Below are 20260 nucleotides of genomic sequence, written 5' to 3'. Positions count from 1 at the left end.
TTCTTTCTTTCTTTCTTTCTTTCTTTCTTTCTTTCTTTCTTTTTCTACAGCTGGTAGAGAAGTAGTTTTCTTGTATAGCTATGGGCAGGACAAGGTAGCCCCTGACATCCTTTCTAAAACTCTTTAAAGATTCCTGATAATTCAGAGTCTAGGTAATCATTCTTAGAATTTGGAAACATTGACTACATCTTTTATTGGGTTAGAAATAACAGTTCCCACTAAATTTCTGTTGTTTCCTATTAAAGCTGCCTTGTTTTGTTTTAATGCATAGGGGTTTTTTTGGTTTGTTTTGTTTTATTGTTGTTGTTTTTTTCTCTGAACCAGTAGGCTTTACAACCCAGGAAAAATGACTCTTCCAAACTGGTCACTAGTTTTATTTGGATTGTTATATTGTTTCCAAATGTGATACTTACATTGCCTGTCCAGAAAATTCTAATGATTTTGTCAAAGAAAATGTATGTGACAAACTGTCTAGTAGAATAACTTACTGTAAGAATCCTATAAATTCTATCATAGACACTATGTCTGTAATTTGATTTTTATAAGTTGTGTAATATTATGAAAAAGAAGAAAAAAAGTTTACTTCTGTACCATAACCTCTAGTCATAACAGAAAAACTAATACTTTCTTCACATTTCTTAATGATACAAATCCTAGATTTATTGACCAAATATTCAGGACTAAAAATATTGCTGCAGGCTTCTGAATGTGGTTTCTCTGATACTTTCATTTGCCTAAGGCTTAAGCCAAGCTTATCATTTCTTTGCTTCTTTTATTCTTACTACAATATTTGGTGACATAATGAAAGCCTATAGGGGAGCAGGCATTTTTTAAATGGACAGGAAGATGCATGAAGAAATATTGTTTCCTAAGTGCTACATGAATAGACAGGTTCCATTTATGTGATATGGATAACCACATTATGCAGGTAAAAGATACCACATGTGTGAAAGAAATTTGATAACTAATGTAAAGTCATGCTATATAAAAAATTTTTGACAGTTGCATGTGGCATAAAGTGTTACTGTTTTTACTTAACTTTTATGTATCAACCTCTATTATTTCTAGCTCAAATTATTTATTAGTTTATTATTCACTTTTATAGTGGTTCTTTCCCCAACTAGAAAGAATACTGCATTTAGAAAAAGAAAACCTGGGTTCAAATTCTGACTATATGACCTAGCTATATGACCATGACCAATTCACATTTCCACTTTGTGTGATTTTTAATGATTTTTTAGTTATTAAGCACTTATTTGTTCTTCCTCATACCTCCCCATTCCCATGCACCATAAAGAAAAGAGAAGAAAAAGGAGAGAAATACAGAAACTTTGTATCATATATGTGTTGTCAAGCAAAACAGATTCCCATATTGGCCACATCCAAAATTATGTTTCTCAATTTGTAGATTAATGCGTGATCTCTTTGTCTCTCTCATGAGGTGGGAAGCATTCTTCACATTAATTTGAAGAACAATAAAAATCATATTATTCTATCATTAGATGCAGAAAAAGCTTTTAAGAAAACATATCACCAATTTCTGTTAAAAACAACAATAACACTAGAAATATGAACCTTTCTTTAATGTGATAAATATATGTTTGAAAGAAGAGCCAGCATTATATGTAATAAACTAGAAGTTTTTATCCCAATTGGATTGGTGTAAAACAAGGATACCCATTGCCAGCACTTCTAAGTAACATGATTCTAGAAATTCTAGGTATAGGAATAAGACAAGGAAAAGAAAATGAGGAAAACAGCATAGCTAAAGAGGTAATAAAATGATCATTTTTTACAAACAACATGATGATATGCTTAGAGAACCTTAGAGAGTCAACTAAAATTAATTGAACTAATAACTTAAGCAAAGTTGCAGGATATGTAGAAATCCACTCGTCTGTTTTTTCATCTGTAAAATGAAAAGGTTATACTATATAATATCTATGATCCCCTCCAACTCTAAATCCAAGATCTTCTGATTCCTTGGCCTAAAGGCATTCTTTTGTAAGAAATATAGCCTTAACAGAAGTTCAGAACTAGAAAGCAACATAGAAATCTTTTTTTTTTCCCTCTTGTGTAGGAACAGAGGCCCAGAGAGTTTGAGGGACTTAGCCAAGATAACTTAGCTATTGAAGCTGGTGGCAGAATGGGGAAAGGGAACGTTTTTCCCACTATGTGACTTTGCTAAATTTTCTTTAACTATAGCTGATTAAGAGTTGAGCAGCGGTGGCTAGGTGACACAGTGGATAGAGCACTAGCCCTAAAGTCAGGAGGACCTGAGTTCAAATATGGCCTCAGACCAAACACTTACTAGATGTGTGACCCTGGGCAAGTCACTTAATTCCATTTGCCTTAAAAAAAAAAGAGTTGAGCAAATTAAAATAAAAAAAAAACATTTTAAATTGTGTAAGACGTTGATAAAAAGGCAAGTTTTCTTGTAAGTCAGTCTGACTTCTCCATGATTTTAATATTTAAACAACTTTTACATATTACCTGGAATTTAAGTAAGTCTTAGGTTTTTGTTTTTTTTGTTGAGGAAAAAAATCCTTCCTATCGCAATAATTCCTGTTTGCTTTGGGTACTCTTTCTTTGTCAGGGGTGGGAGGGAAATACCTTCTCCTCTGCACTTGTGTCTGGAAAAGATGTTAACCAAATGCCTTTTTATTCCACAGCTCTGGCTCAACTGAGTTCTTTTTCTTGGAAATGTAAACTTCTTTTTATTGCTGCCTGAGAATATTGAGCCTTCCTGAAAGCTTTGGTGTACCTTTTTTGTTTAAGAACTTGGAAGGCACTTTCTGGTAAAGGATTGTTCAATTGGGTTTTGATTAATGTTGAGAATATTTTGCTTTCTAATTTTATCCCAGATCATCACAACTCTTGATTTAATGGATTTGGACTAGATATCTTGATTTTCATGTTGAATGTTTCTTTTTCTTATTCATAATTAATTATTTTCTTATCCTACTAGGCAATATCTTTCCTAAATGCCTTCAGCCTATCACATTTTGAATACAATATAATTTGAACACAGCATGATATACAGTACAATTCCATTTAACAATTCACTCTCATGCATCTTTATTATGTGTTCAGAGAATCATGTGAGATACTATGGAAAAGATACAAAGAGATGGCCCCAGTCTTGCTAGAGCTTATTGTATAATGGGGGAGATACAATACATACAAATAGCTGTGATAAAAATACAAAATAGAACATGGTACTTGAAAAATATGCATATATACATATATAATTATATCACATTATATTATATAGTATTCTATCTTTCACATTATATTATATTACTTATTATGAATTATATTATGTTGCATTATGAAATTATATACAATTATATATTGTTATATATTATATATATGTGCATATGTGTGTATGAGAGAAATTAATATTATACCATTATATTATTAAATATTTATTAACTTGTGATTCACACTTTTCCCTCTTTTCTTAAAACCTATCTCCTGAAAAGGTTAGTCAGTCTCTGAAGAACATGGCTGAGTGATGAGATTTGCCCCTAGCCCTTAAGGCACATGCTTGTTAGTTGAGTGATACCCCACACAACTGGGAAACCTAATTTCTGTTCAGAATTTAGGGCAACTCATATCATGAAGGAAAAAAAAAAACCTGTCTAGAAAGATCCAGATGGAGATGGCTTCCCCTGCATAGTTGCCTTGAGGCCACTGAGTTTCATGATCAAGCCAAGTTCTCAAAAGGAAGAGCTGAAGACTTTTAGCCTACCTCTTCATTAAATGTCTTCCATCTAGGGTTGAGTTTTGCTTGTCAGAGGAGTTCTCTTTTAGAAGGGACTTACAGCATTTCAGAGTCTCCCTTGGTATCTTTGGTTATTGAGAGAAATCACTGACCGTTAATTTATTGTTTATCAGCTAGCCTAATTAATAAATTGATTATTAATTACCTAGAGATTGTCTCTCAGTGTTTTCATTTGTCTCATACACACATACACACATATGTGTATATATATATATATGTATATATATATATGGGGGGCATATATATGTGTTATATATATATATCATTTATCATATATAATTTGATTCTTATAACAACCTTGTATATGAAGTATTAATACTTAATTTTAGAGAGAGAAATCTGAGACTGAGTGTGGTTGAGTCACTTTTTTCTGTGTCACACAGCTAGTAAGTTTCTGGGGGAGATTTAAACTGAGGTCTTTCTGATTCTATCTCCTAGGCCACCAACATGCCTCTGCATACCAAGAATTATATGAAGCTTTGGTAGAAAAAAATAGAAGGTCAACTTTTGACCTGGATATCAGGGAAGTTGTCATGGAAGAAAAGGCATCCTATGTGGATGTGAAATGATGGGTAGAATTTCAACATGTGGAAATAGGTTGGGATGAGGTAGGTTGAGAAAAACATTCCCTGAATAAGGAAAAGCATGAGGTAAGATTTGGATGTAAGAAAGCTCAGAATGATGTGAGTAATTATCTTTGGCATAGATTATTACATGAAGGAGCATAATGTGAAATGAGATGGGAATGGTAATGGAGTGCTCAACTATGGAAGGTCAAGAGTATCAGACTAATTAATTCAGATCTTATTTCATAGGAAGGTGCCAGGTAGCCACAAAAAGGTTTAGAGCATAGGAATGACATGATTGAATCTGAGTGTAATCTGAAGTGATGTGAAAGTGTAGGTTGCAGTAGGGCAAGATGGCAAGTGGGAATTCCAGTCATGAGGATATTACATTAGTGTTTATGGGAGTTAAGAAGAGCCTGGACTAGGGTTATAGCAGTGGGAAGATAAATATATTTTCCTTGATTTAATAATCAAATGTGCCCCAAAGTAGAAGGTGTTGGTATGAGAAGCTGTTTCACTTTTTGTCTTTAAAGCAGAGAATAGATAATTGGGGAAGTTGTACAGGCTGGCCTTATCTAAGCATATTCCAGCATGTATTCAAGCATTTGAAGTAACTTCCAAAGAACAGGTTTAAAGTACAGTCCTATGGCGTTCCAGTAGAGACTTTATTTCCAGTTGACCCATTAGTCAATACTTTTTGTCATTCCTTCTTTGTTCTCAAAGGGGACCAAAGACACAGGGGGGTGATGTCTTGACTTGCATGTGAATTGGAGTTCAATGAGACAGAGCTGTGCAAAGTCATCAGTGTTATTGAAGTCCCTTGGCAAGACAAAAATTATGATGACTGGCAATATCCCAGGATGCAGTGAATGACTTTGGCCTTTCTAAGTTAAGGTCTTTCCCAGGATTCAGTTTGTCTAAGGCCAAGCCCATTCAATGATTAAGGACTAGGTAAGAATTGAGACAAAGGATGGACTAACTTACCATCACAAAAATATCAATGTGAGAGAGGAAGACCCTCAAAGTTTCTGTTTTGGCCAGAACAGAAAACAATTATAATCACGCTCATTCTAAGCCATCAAAACCTGTCATAGAGGCTTGGGTTGGGGGCTATTGTTGGCCATTCCCTGAAAGCCAGAGTGATTTGAGTTTAAGGCATAGTCAAATACCTTTGTTTGAAACATGGTGGGCTGGTCCAGAGAACTCCTTTAAAATACTATTTTTAAAAGCCTGCTTTTTCAGAGCTATATTTCAAGAAATTATAAATGAAAACTGCACAGGACAAGAAGTAAATTTTCTCAGATTTAGGAAAAAATCAAGTCTCCAAGCCCTGAAATATCTTACAAAATATAAGCAACCAAAAATTATATTCATATGGACAGTGGAGAGGACCATATTGGCAAGGGGCTGTAATTGTGTGAGGCTGCAAGGGAGGTAGAACAGACACCTCTAGCTTCATCTTCCCCCACCTTTCTCCAAAAGACACTTTCATTCCTTCCATGTCCTTTTTTCCAGAGCTAGTTCTGGGTGTCTGTGGACCCTCAGTTCTTCCAAGGTGGCATAATCCAAGGAGAAGTCACTGTTCTCCTGGCTTATGCTCTGGTGTGTGAACTACCACAAGCACTCTTCTATCCTGGAGCCATAAGCAGAGCCCCTATCCCCCACCTATGAATTGTTAATACTAGCACTCACCTCCCAGGGCCTTCTGAATCAGCAGGGGCCTGCCAAATGAATCAGCTGCAGCTATTGGAGCTCTGTTTGAAGACTGTGCAGGGCATGGGAACCCACCACCACTCCAGTATCTTTAAACAAACCTTACCTGAAATGATCCTCTGAGCTTCTCTTAGGACTCATTCTCTTCTCCCCACTTAAGTCAAATGCTATGTACTCCATAAAATCTTTGTCAACTTGATAATGTAGTGATTTGGTGGGATGGAGCTGGTTAGTATCAGGAAAAGTTTGACCTGAGTTGGGCCTTAAAAGAAGGGAATCCAACAGCCAGATGGGACAGAAAAAAGTCTCTTGTGAAACCAGAGCTTTGAAAATGTGCTGAAGTTTTTTAGAGTGAGTCTCTTCTATTTTAGAATTTCATATTTCAAATGTCATCTACTCTGATGTTTCATCATGGCATGAACATTACCTCTGAGTTCTTAAAGGCTATGAGGACAGAGAACAAGCTTCAGGAGAAGCTACTGAGTTGGAAAGGCTTCATGTGCATGCCTATATGTCTTGCATGTCTTAGCCCTGGAGAAATACCTTGTTCAGTCATTTCTATCATGTCTGACTCTTTGTGACCCCATTTGGGATTTTCTTGGCAAAGATACTGGAATGGTTTGCCATTTGCTTCTCCAGCTCATTTTACAGATGAAGAAACTGAGGCACACAGGGTTAAGTGACTTGCTCAGGGTCACACAGCTAGTAAATGTCTGAGGCCAGATTTGAACTCAGAAAGATCAAGTCAAGTTAATCAACCACATCAGTCCTTTCCATGTGTTAAACACAGAGCACTCTAAAATAGAAAATTTGAATCATTTTTTATTTATAATGTGTGTTATTATTAGGGCAAATAAGTGAGCCACCCCTCTGATCTGCAGGATCTAGATAACATATGCTGAGGCTAAGTGCTGAAGAAGGATGATGCAGCAAACACTGAGTGGTCCTTGGGTCTCCATAACATGGCTGGGGAGTTGTGTTCCATCATCCCAAAGTGTGAATCCTTAAAATACTGAGCCAGAATACATGTGACCTGAGATTCCAAAGATCAAAGTATGTGTATGGGGATTACTGTTTACATTACGTATTTATGGGCGTGCTGGAACCAACCAGTTCCTGAGACCCAATTGTTAAATGTTCAGCATGAGTATTTATACCTTAGAAATCAGCAAACACTACAAATCAGAATGTGGTTTTTTTTTTTATTGTCTGGACTTAATAAAACGGTGGAGAAAATGTTCATAATGCATAGTAAACTTAAAAGTGTATCATGCATACAATATTTTTTTCCTGAAGAGCTAGTTATTAAAAATTTATCAGCTCAACACTGGTTGTAATGTTTGCTATTCAAGGCATCCCAAGAGGCCTCCTTATGCTGCTTCACAAGTCTGTGTCCCCTCATAAGTGTAGCTCTGCAAGAGTTGGGAATAATTTCAGATGTTCTGTTAGCAGTAGAGCTAACTAAAGAGAAAAAAGATAATGATTAAGGAAAGTGAGTGGAAAGAGTGACAAATGTCACTTCAATAGTCAGATAACAGCTATGATTTAAAAGCTAGAATGAATCTAACTATTATGCAGGGGAAAGAATGATCTCCTCCTATGCTCATTATGGTCATATACCCAGAACCTAGAAACCTGGCATGAGTGGACTATTTTGTTCCTGTGAACACATACTTTTTGTATTACTGCCTGCTATCACAGGTCAAAAGTAGGAATTCTGGTGCCTGAGGCAAAATGAATTGAGAATGGCAGGGGTGGGGGTGTGGAGGGTGGAGAGGGAAATGAGGTATTGTCCAACATGTGGCCACTCCTGCACAAAGTTGAAGTAGACTAGAACCACAGATAATGGTAATTGGGTATGTTGAGGAAGTAGAGGGCCAGGGTATTCAAATGAATCAGATGTTGTGGTTGAGAAGAAAACTGTGAATCCTGTTGTGAAATGGGGAGAGCAACCTGGCTTGGGGAGAAAGGTTGATAAATCCCTCTTCACATCCTGATTCTGAGGAGGGAAAGCCCTGGTTGTTCCCTGCTAATTTTGGCTCCTCTGATCTTGACTTATTCTGAGGGGCAGGAATCCCAAGGACAGGAATTATGCTTCATATTTGCCCTCTATCTCTTCCTTAGTATAGTACTGTGTATGTATTAGGTAATCAGAACTTACTACTTACTTTTTTTGGGGGGGGATCTCGTCTCTTAGTTCAAACAATTCATCTTCCTAGCAACGAATGAAAAAAAAAGCATGTAATTAGTATTTATTGAGTGCCAGCCACTGGTGCTAGGTGCTGGGGATACACATACAAAAGTAATGCAATTCCTGCCCTTAAGAAACTTATATTCTAATAAGAGAATACAACACATATAGCAGAATGGTGGCTAGGAAAGGGTGTTTTGATCTGGGGAGTCATAGGAACTGACAGTAGAACACAGGTTGTGGTTGTGGTTTGCTCTTCATTATCGAAGAAGACCATGATATCAGGAAGATGATGCCATGACTTGCAAGTGAATTGGATTACAGTGAGGGAGGGCTGAGCAAAGTCACCAGCCTCACTTTTTCCTCTAGAACCACCTGGGTCCAGTGGTAAGATATCGATCAGGATGACTGGAGATGGCCCAGGATGCAATGGGAAACCTTGGTCTTTTTAAGCTAATAGAGAAGTCAATTGACATGTCATTTCCAGAAACAAAAAAAAAAATAATTAAGCAAATCCACCCAACATAGTTGCTAGATCTAGCAACATATGTAATGCTGTGCATTCATAGTTCTGTATCTCTCCAAACAAAGAAATGTGGTACCATCTTTTCAAGACTGAGATTGATCATTAAAGACTAGATTTTGACTTTGTTTTAGTGTTAATATCCTTAACACATTATAATTTTTCCATGTTTCCCTATATTCTTCATGTTCCTCCTTTCTTATAATGTAATGATATTCATTTTCATTCATATATCACAATTTGTCCAGCCATTCCCCAATTAAAGAACATCCACTTTGTTTTCAGATTTTTTGCTACTACAAATTGCTGCTTTTAATAATTTGGTGTATATGGGATCTATGTTTTGGTATCTGATCTCTTTGGGGGTAAAGGCCCATCAGTGACATCTCTGGGTCAAAGGGCATGGTCATTTTAGTCACCTTCATATTGAGTTTGATCCCAGAGACCCAATGACATTTCAGACCTATGCTGAAGTGAATTCAAAGCAATTGCTCATCACCATAACTTATTTTCCCCAGGTTCTTTAGACTAGAAAAATGTGTTCCAGGACAGGTCTGACACTGAGGGCCCATCCAGAGCACAGTGTGTTCTACTGAAAGAATGTCACGACTTCCCCAGTTTGAACTCACGTCTAGTCCTTGCCAAAATGGCATCTGGGAGTGAGGAAGAAGGTAGATCACATTAAAATAATGCTTTATAGTTTTCAAAGCTCTTTCACATTATGTGTTCTCATTTGGTCCAACACAGATCAGAAGGAAAGTGAGCTAGTAGTCTGGGTTTTGTTGATTTTCGAAGGATAACAAAATATGAATCAAGTGTTATATTATACAAGAACCTTTGTTTTGCTGCTATATTTCTTTGTAATAATCCAGATCATGTCTTAAGTATTTGATTCAGTTCCTGTGCTATCTAGGGTCATTGACAAACTGGAAGGAATTTGATCAGAATGAAAAGGAGACTTAAAAGGGCTTCATGATCATTGCTTTCTTTTTTTTTCTTTTTTTAATAAATTTATTTATTTTTACTTTTCAACATCTATTTCCACAAGATTTTGAATTCCAAATTTTCACCCTATCTCACTGCTTCCCCCACCCCAAGATGGCATGCATTCTGAATACCCCTTCCCCTAGTCTGCCTTCCCTTCTATCTCTCTCCCCCCTTCTCTTATCCCCTTTCCCCTTCCATTTTCCTGTATGTCAGGATAGATTTCTGTACCCCATTTCCTGTATTTATTTCCCAGTTGCATGTGAAAACATTTTTTTTAAACATGTGTTTTTAAAACTTTGGGTTCCAAATTTTCTCCCTTCCTCCCTCCCTACCCACCATTATTGAAAAGGCAAGCAACTCAATATAGGTTATACATGTACAGTTATGCAAAACACTTCCACAGTAGACATGCTGTGAAAAACTACCTCTATTTCCCTTAATCCTATCCTGCCCCCTCAATTTATTCTATTCTTTTGACCCTGTCCCTCCTCAGAAGTATTTGCTTCTGATTACCCCATTTCCCAATCTGCACTTCTCTCTATCATCCCCCTACTCTCTTGTCCCCTTCCCTTCCTATTTTCCTGTAGGGTAAGACAGATTTCCATACCCAGTTGATTGTGTATGTTATTCCCTCCTAAAGTCAAATCCTATGAGAATAAGATTCACTCATTCCTTTTCACCTTCCCCCGTTTCCCCTCCACTGTAAAAGCCTTTTCTTTTCTGATTTTTGTGAGATAATTTACCCCATTCTACCTCTCACTTTCTCCTTCTCCTAGTATAATCCTCTCTCACCCCTTAATTTTATTCTTCAGATATGACCCCTTCATCTTCAACTCACCCTGTGCCCTCTATCTATATACAAACATACAATTTTTTTTCCCTCCAACTACCCTGATACTGACTAAGGTCTCATGAGTTACAAATATCATCTATCCATGCAGGAATGTAAACAGTTCAACCTTAATAAGTCTCTTATGATTTCTCTTTACTGTTTATCTCTTCCACTTGAGTTTTGTATTGGAAAGTCAAATTTTCTATTCAGCTCAGGTCTTTTCATCAAGAATGCTTGTAAATCCTCTATTTCACTGAATGACCATTTTTTCCCCTGAAGGATTATAACTCAGTTTTGCTGGGTAGGTGATTCTTGGTTGTAATCCTATCTCTTTTGCCCTCCGGAATATTATATTCCATGTCCTGTGGTCCCTTAATGTAGAAGTTGCTAAATCTTGTGTTATCCTGATTGTGTTTCCACAATACTTGAATTGTTTCTTTCTGGCTGCTTGTAATATTTTCTCCTTGACCTGGAACTCTGGAATTTGGCTATAACATTCCTGGGAGTTTTCCTTTTGGGATCTCTTTCAGGAGGAGAGCAGTGGATTCTTTCAATTTCTATTTTGCCCTCTGGTTCTAAAATATCAGGGCGGTTTTCCTTAATAATTTCTTGAAAAATGATGTCTAGGATCTTTTTTTGATCATGGCTTTCAGATAGTCCAGTAATTTTTAAATTCTCTCTCCTGGATCTGTTTTCCAGGTCAGTTGTTTTTCCAATGAGATATTTCACATTGTTTTCTAATTTTTCATTCTTTTGGATTTGTTTTAAAGTGTCTTGATTTCTCACAAAGTCACTAGCTTCCAATTGCTCTAATTTTTAAGGAAGTATTTTCTCCAGTAATCTTTTGGAATTCCTTTGCCATTTGGCCAATTTTGCTTTTTAGGGCATTCTTCTCCTCATTGGCTTTTTGGACCTCTTTTGCCATTTGGGTTAGGCTATTTTTTAAGGTGTTATTTTCTTCAGTATTTTTTGGGTCTCCTTTAGCAAGCTGTTGACTTGTTTTTCATGATTTTCTTGCATCACTCTCATTTCTCTCCCCAGTTTTTCCTCTACTTCTCTTACTTGCTTCTCATAATCCCTTTTGAGCTCTTCCAAGGCCTGGGACTGATTCTTATTTTTCTTGGAGGTTTGGATATAGGAGCTTTGACTTTGTTGTCTTCTTCTGGTTGTATGTTTTGATCTTCTTTGTCACCGAAGTAAGATATATATGGTCTGACTCTTTTTGCACTGCTTACTCATGATCCTGACCAATTACTTGAGTTTTAAACTCTTTGTTAAGGTAAGAGTCTGCTTCCCCTGTGGAGAATGTACTGTCCCACGTTTCAGGGGTATGTACAACTGTTTTCAGAGATACTTCTAGGGACGTGTAAATTTTCAGTTCTTCCAAGGTGGTATGATAAGGGTCTAGGGGTTTCCTCTCCACCACCACAACAAGCTCTACCACATCAGCACTCCTTCTCGCCCCAGGACTGCCCCTCAGAACTGTGACCCAGATCTAAGCATGGGCAAAGCAAGAAATTCCTGCCTCAGCTCTGGCAAAGAGATCCCTGCAATCCCCCTGTTATCAGCCACTCGATTCCCCCTCAGTCTGTGGGCCAGAAGCTCAGGAGGCAGCTGTCAGAGCTGAGACCTAGATTCTCTCTCACCCAGTCACAGACTTTTCCCACTGACCTTCTAGGTTGTCTTTGGCATTTGTGGGTTGAGAAGTCTGGAAACTGCCACAACTGCCCGAGATTTAGCCCTCTGATGCCTGCTCCAGGTTCACTGCGGCCTGCGCGCCCATGCAGAACTGCGCTCCTCTCCCTGCCCGGCGCGATATGCCTTTTCCAATCAACTGTCCATGTTGTCTTGAGCTGGAAATTTGTTTCACTCTGTCTTTTTTGTGGGTTCTGCTGCTTCAGAATTTGTTTAGAGTCATTTTTTATCGGTATTTGGAGGGGTTTGGGGGAGACCTCAAACAAGTCACTGCTTTCACTCCACCATCTTGGCTCCGCCCTATGAAGAACCCATTGCTTTCAAATAGTTAAGTAGTTCTACTTATTCTATGAAGCTCCTGAGGGGAAAACTAGGACTACCTGAAACATTTCAGATAGGTCAGTTTTATATGAGAAAGAAAAAAAAATGTAGTTGTCAAATAATTGAATAAGTTTTCCTGTGAGGTGGTGAGTCTTCTGTCCTTGGAGGTATTTAAGGAGAGACTAGATTGTCACTGTCTATATTGCTTTGGAGAAGATTCATGCTTTTTTTAGAGGTTGAATATATTACACTTAAAGTTCTTCAGAGCACTAAAAATGTATGATTTCTATTTGTCTTTTGTGGTTTGTTTGTTTGTTTGTTTTTTTTTTACTTTTTATATGCCCTACCTCCACATGCCTACCATCCCCAAAGTCAAGTAATAAGTTAGCCCTTGAAATGGTAGTAGGTGGTTACTGCTTTTAAAATCTTGTACAAATCACAGATATGTGAGTTGTCTCCAGAAAAGCAAAAGGCACCAGACTGTCTGCTAATCACAGTACATTTTAAGTTATTCATGGTATTTTGACAGAGATCCTGAGGACAAGAGATATTCTACTGAGTCACAGTGTCAGCTATAATACAACTATTTTAACTTACTGGAAATGTTTCTTCTGTGAGTCACAGAAACAAAATGATCTGAGAATTTAAATGTTTTCTAACAGATAGATATTTATTTCACAGCTGTACTTTTTATGGAATACCATAGTCTGTGAAAATACTAGATTAAAATGACTTTGGAAAGCTTTAATCCTCAAAAGGAGTTTCCAAGAAAAATAGGACCCCTGTTTCAACACAATGATTTGTTTTCCTTCATCAAAAGTGTTTCCCCCCTCCCCCATCATACATCAAAATTAGCAAGACACAATAACAAATTGCAGTCAGATTATAGGTTTGATTCTCCCATTCCCATATTCTGAAAGCCTGCTTACTTTATGGGCTCTTTGAAGTGAATATTAGGCAGAGTAACAATTAAAGTGGAATCTTACCTGCAAAGGGGCTAAAGCAAAGACCCAGCAATATTTTTGAAGTGTGAATCTGCTATAACTGCCTAGGGAAGCATAAATGAGCCAGGAGTGTACGGATAGAATTACACTAAGTAGAAATTTCTTCATTTTACTCTGCTTCACACCAGTCGTACCTCTGAGGGCAAGCATTTGGTCAAAATTTGGGTGTTCCAGTCACCTGAAGAGCGAATTCCATGGAGAGGTGGGGGAGGGAAGGTTTCTATGATTTGGCTGACCTAGGTTTTTGACTGTCACACTCAGAGTTACTGTTGTGTGACATGCCAGTGCATGGGAAAATAGAAAATCCCAGACCACATTTTTGAAAAAAAAAATCAAGGAAAGGAAGAATTATAATTTAAAACTGAGGAAACAAGACTGAGTTTTCTACAAGAAAAAAAGGCTTGACAATTTAAGGTCTCCCACTCATTGCCAAAATGACAGAGGGCACCTCCTGAAAACCATCAGGCTGCTGTTACTACTAATGTTTTCTGATCATTGTGGGCTTCTCTGCCAAACCTATCATGTCTCATAGATCGCCTAACATAATCATTCATATAAACTAGTCCAAATATTCTCTGTTCAAATATTTATGGTGCCTGTACATGAAGAACTAGATAGTTTTCTCAAATCTGTGAACAGGACACTTTTTATGTCAAAATAAACCATCTGCTTGTACAACTGTTTCTAATTACTTCCCTGCCTAGACTGTAAACTTTAGGGTTTGGCACCAACATCCCGCCCAGAGGAGTACGGCTGCTGCCCAAATCCTTCCAGGCAGCTAATCAAAGGCACTTGCAGCACGGAGAAGAGCTTCAAGTCCGTTTTGGCCAGCCCTGGCATTTTCAAACCAAGGTGTCTGGCTGTCTATCTCTTCTTCTGTTTGTCTGTTTGCCTGCCTGGCTGCTGGAGCCTTCTCCTGTGCTATCCCTACCTTGCAGAAGGACAGACCTGCTCCTCACAACTTGGGATATCTCATCATGCACACACAGGGTCTCAGCAAATTCTTACTGCTGGCTTCATCCCTTTTCTTCACTGTATCATCAGCTGTTCCCCAAGGTTTCTCACCATCCCTGAGGTAAGTTGGGTTTGTTATCCTAAAAGACATTCATGGTTGACAGTTGCTTGATGCAGGTCCCAATTGTACTTCATATGTTATCCTAATTATATGAGTTCCTAAGTTGAAAGTAGAAAAAATTATTTTCAACTTATTCTCATTTCTCTCTCTGAATCCAGACTTTCATGTGTTTCATAACTCCTAGATTGCTTTTCTCTGTATACATACGCATATATAAATATGTACTTTCCCTACATACAATTATGTACAGGGAGAAATATGTATCTAGTAAAATCCTCATTATTACAGGACTCATTTTTAAACAGATTCAGATATATCATGTGGCAGGCTTAATAGGATAACTCCACGTTCTTGAAGTCTTTAATGAAATTTCCCCTAATGATAATAATATAAGGAGATTTCCACAGTGAATATATATTACATTGCAAAAGGCATCCATGAGATATATTTCAAAAATGCAAAATTATTGTTATTTTGTTTTAAGTACATTTATACTATCTTTGTCTTAACTAAATTTATTTTAAATATGCATTAAGAAAGTAAACATATCTAGCTATTAATATCTTTGTCATTTTAGATCTATTCTTATTCTGCACCACAAATAAAGGTTATCTATAATTTTTCATTGGTTTTCAAAGAGTAATTGAAAAGCTTTCAAGGGAATTAAAAAAAACAATCAAGTGTCACACACTGGATTAATTTATTCAAACTTAAACATGCGTGTATGATTCAAAGACAAAAAAAACTTCAGGGGCAAACACATTTCTCCACTTTCAGCTACTGTCCTGGCCTTCCTAGGCTATTCAAAGCTGCTAGGCAGATCTGGGCTACCTTAGCCCACAAAGAAACCAGGCAAACGCATGAGCTGCCAGGCCACTGGGCAGACCTTCTGAGAAACTATTGCGTCCTGAGGGATAGTGGATGTGGCCCTTGGCAATCTGATACTCTGCTCTCGGCAAACTCCAAGGAAAGTGATGGGCACTGTGGGGTGGCCTGAGCCAGCCCAAGGTAAATTAGGGTAACAGATGCAGCAAGAAAAATAATTAAAGTCTCTTCTGACTCTATACAGTGAGATCAGATTTTCAAGTTACGTGACTTTTCAAATATTTCCCTAAGTCCTCATTGCTGGTCATTACATTAAGTATATTTGGCTGTGTTGGAAAGCTAACAAGTGGTGTGGGAGTGGAGGCTGGAAGGCACGGGGAGACAGTGGAGAAAAGGGAGAGGAAACAAACATGCGAATAATTAATATTCTTTGCCCTAACAGAGAGGTGGTGTTTTTTTGTCCATGCAGGAGAGGGCCAGGTGCCACCTGTAGGTTGTCCCGGGCGGAGGCAGAACGGAGGTGCCGAGCACCGGGACAGCCACCCGGGAGCCAGCTGTGCAATGGCCGAGGCCGTTGTGATTGCGGAGTCTGCATTTGTCACGTAACCGAGCCCGGCATGTATCTGGGGCCTCTCTGCGAGTGCCATGAGTGGGTGTGTGAGACCTACGATGGGGAGACCTGTGCAGGTAAGGGACTGGAATAGGACAAGGGCAAAGAGAGGTGGTCAAGATGCAGAGTGCGCCTTCCCTTCTCATTACACGTGTTTAGAGTATCAGAAGAAAGACAGATGCGCCTGTGAACTTGTTTGACTCTTTCTTATACCTTTGAAAGTGCTTGATGAGTAATTGTTTTCTGAGACGTCTGTCTTTGTGGCCTAGGTGGGTCTGTGCGAAGGAGTGGCTCATTTAGTAGGCAGGAAACAGAGCTTTCCAGTTACTGATGAAGATGTTATTTTAACTAATCCCTTTAAATTGTTTATTTCAATGCCTTCCCTCCACTTTGGGCTCAAGCTTTGACAGACAAGTTTTTGCATCACTAGAAATTCACCCACTACACCAACCCATTAGGCGCAATTGTTTCTCTTTAAGGTCCTCATTTTGGACAAAATTCATCACCCTGTTGACGAACCTTTGATTTAATAGGATTTTTATTACCCTGAATAAGAATTCTAGTTCATGAAATACAGGCCATAGCATCAGAGTCCCAACTAAGGTGGGGCAATGGAAACTCTGCCCAAAGGATCCAAAAGTTAGAAGGTGATGAAAAAATGCCCTTTTATCAAATAGAAACTACTGAGATTACACCTAGTTTATTATTATTATTATTAGTTTTTGTAATTGGACCTGATCAACAGCTATTCCTCAGATTGTAATCTTAAAGTTTTCCCTATGCCATAGAGAGATTAATTTACTTGTGTAGCCACTACATGTCAAGGGTAGGGCATACATTAAAGTTTTCCTGACATAGGGATCAATTATCTACACACTAGACCAGACTGCTTCTCCTAGCCTCTACTTCTCGAGATTAGTTAAAATAAGAAAAAATCCAGATACTTCCTCACAGCAGGTGAAGTCTTCTCCAGCCATCACTCTCCATCTTCCCTTGAGGGGTCCTCTTCAGCAATTACCTTATAGACAATTGGGTGACCTGTCTTTCTTCTTCTCCTCTTCCTCCTCCTCCTTACAGAACAATGTTCTCGCTGTGTGTCCTCTAATGGTACTTTCCTTGCCACTTATGTCTGAAGTCTCTCTCAGAGTTTTCCCTTCCCTGATTAAATTTGTTTCCAAGACTTGATCTGAAAACAACTTCTTTGTTGCTTGCCCCAGGGAAAGGCTCCAGAAGCCAGAATTGCCTATTTTTGTTCTGCCTAGGATTATGTTTTACCTAAGATATTAGCGACAGCTTAATTCCATTTTCTTTAGATTTCTAATTTTTCTAATTTTCTAAAATTTTCCAAATTTTCTAATTTTCCCATGTCTTTAATTTCTGGGTTCCCTACTCATTCTTAATCCATAGTAGAACTTAGCACCATAAGTCTCCAATTGTAGAGGACATTAGTCCAAGCCCCTCAGAAGACAGATGAGGAAGCCAGGAGTATTAGTACTGAGTGATTTGTCCAAGGTTATACTCATAGTTCCATAGAGATAGAACTTTATATAGGGGCTGATCAGCAGTGGCAAAAGTAGTTATGTCAATGAGTGAGAGGAGCAAAGGGGCTATGGTCCAGTCTGTGTAGGGCCATGCTTCAATTCTTTAAAATATTATAAACTACAGTAGTTACAGTGTTGGGTTTTGAACTCAGGTCTTCTAACTCAAAGATAAATACTCATCTCACTCCACCATGTTATGTCCCAGATTAATATGAAGGTTTGTAATGCAAGTTAGAATTCACATAAATATAAACAGGAAGCTAAGCATTTGCTATATGAACAATATTGCTATTTTACCCTTTGAACTGCTTCTGTTTGAATCTTGAATTGTGGTCAGTGTTTTATAGACAGCTGAGGAATAGTGTGTGAGAATAAACTCATCTTAAACACTTTCTTTTTTTCTTTAAAGAGAAGGTTGAGGATTGAAAGGGAAAGGGGTCAGAACAATCCTTCCTTCTAAAGGACTGCCTCTAACCTCTTTCCTAGTTTTTCATAAACGTGTCATTTTTTGAGGCCAAGAGCCTCAATTAGGTCATTGTGAATGTTACAGGAATTCCATTAGTAAAAGGATAACACAAATGCATTCCAACAGTGGGTTTGGCAAGTTTGGTAGGAAAAAAAGAGCAACTTATTTAAGCAACAATATAGTTAAGATTATGAAGTCCAATATTAACACAAGAATATCAAGAGCAGTTTATAACAAAAAAAAAATGCTTGTGGTTGGCATCAAGGGCCTCCTGGTATTCTCACAGAGAAGGGACTTAATATACAGGCTGCTCAGCAGTGGAAAAAGTAATCATGTAAATAATTGGGAAGAGTACAGGTGCTCCTGGGCAGCCTGTTTCCTCCATGCAGAACCCAGGCTCAATCCTTTAAAATATGACGTGCCACGGTTTATTATTTTAACTTTCTAAGTCTCAGAAAGCAGAGTATTATTGAGGGTGGCCATTTGGAAGGGAAACTACATATCTCCTATTTCATTCCAAATCCAACTTCTGTGTGGTTTTTATTGCCTGTGGCATTTCCTCCTGCAATATCATGAGTTCTTAACACTTCTTTTTAGATTTGGTTTTGTTTTGCCAGAAAAGTGAGAGTTGAATCTGAGACTTCTTCAACTGAGCAGCCAGATGATTCAAAGCCATTAGGTAAAAATCTTCATTTTTAAAGAGTCTGAGCTGGCTTCTTTGTCTAAGTTGGGGAAGCTAAGGTTACAGCTGTGAATTATTAGTTTGTGGGTTTTTGTTGTTGTTTTTGTTTTGTAAGTAAAGTGGACATTTGTTTCTCATGTAATCTGTCAAGTTTTTTTTTTCCTTCACCAATAACAATTTGTGTCTCCACAGCTTAGTAAAAACTTAGAGATGAGAATGGCAATCCAATTGTTGGAAGCCTAATTTGGGTCAAGGTAGCTCCACAGTGCCACTCTATAAGTGGATGTCTAGAACAAGCACCCTAAAAATTTAGGCCAGTTAGGGTTTCGTCCAGTCCACTCAAGTGCCTGCTTAGCCTTTGGAATTAGTGAGACAGAGACAACCTCTACTCCAAAATTGGGAATTTAAAAAAAATTTAAACTTTTTATTAATTTTAAACTTAAATATAAAATGAGAAAATAATTTTCACATACATAGTAGAACATAAAGAGGGGATTAAAAATAAAATTCCATTCAGATGGTTTACTTTCTTTAAAAAAAACTATGATAAATACTACACATTGTTTTCAAAGCTAGCCAGCTTTTTTGTTCTTCCTTCTAAGTTTTCTTTTGTTCGCTGCTGTGCAATTTTTCCCCCTTTCTCCCACCCCACCCTACCCTAGAGAAAGCTACAATTAAACACAAATATATGCATATACATATATACCTACCCACATACCTACATATATATATATATACACATATATACATATATTTTATAAAACATATTGTACATGCTTCTGATTATGAATTATTTTTCTAGAAGTGGATAGCATCTTGCTTCATAAGTCCATATCTTTATGTTTTTCTAAATTCAATCAGCTCATCATTTCTCATAATGCAGTGGTATTCCATCACAATCATATACCACAACTTTGTTTAGCCATTCCCCACTTGAAGGGAATCTATTATTTTAGCCAATCTGATAGGTGTAAGATGATATCTCAAAGTTGTTATTAATTTGAATTTTTCTCCTCAATAATGATTTAGAACATTTTTTCATATAACTATAGTTATTTCTTCATTGAAAAACTACCTGTTCATATCTTTGACAATTTATTAATTGAGGAATGACTCAGATTCTTTTAAATTTGACTAAGTTCTTTATATTTGAGAAATGAGACCTTTATCTAAGAGACTGTCTATGTAAATCCCCACACCCCCAATTTTATGCTCCCTTTATATCATATATCCATTTTCACATTGTCTTGGTACATGGTTTAAGATATTGTTCTGTGCCCAACTTTTGCCAAACTGCTTTCCAGCTTTCCCAACAATTTTTTTTTTTTACCAATAATGAATTCTTATCTCCCAAATAAAAATCTTTGCATCTGTGCAATGTATGTCTATTCTATTCCATTGATCTACCTTCCCATGTCTTAATCAGTACCAGATAGTCTTGA

General features: G+C 37.5%; 1 protein-coding gene across 1 annotated transcript in view; it reads left to right on the top strand.

Moving 5' to 3' along the window:
- Positions 1-14331: 14331 nt before the first annotated feature.
- The window catches only part of ITGBL1 (integrin subunit beta like 1), a 365992-nt gene continuing 360063 nt past the window's right edge, over positions 14332-20260 (top strand). The window contains exons 1-2 of the mRNA XM_027854089.1: positions 14332-14694; positions 15989-16206. Coding sequence (XP_027709890.1) covers positions 14597-14694; positions 15989-16206 — 316 coding nt within the window. The 5' untranslated portion in view covers positions 14332-14596. The remainder of the gene's footprint in view (positions 14695-15988; positions 16207-20260) is intronic.

This window comes from Vombatus ursinus, unplaced genomic scaffold (genome assembly GCF_900497805.2).
Source record: "Vombatus ursinus unplaced genomic scaffold, bare-nosed wombat genome assembly UNPS02010304.1, whole genome shotgun sequence".
In the NCBI taxonomy this organism is placed as follows: Eukaryota; Metazoa; Chordata; class Mammalia; order Diprotodontia; family Vombatidae; genus Vombatus; species Vombatus ursinus.
This window is presented reverse-complemented; position numbering and strand designations above follow the sequence as displayed.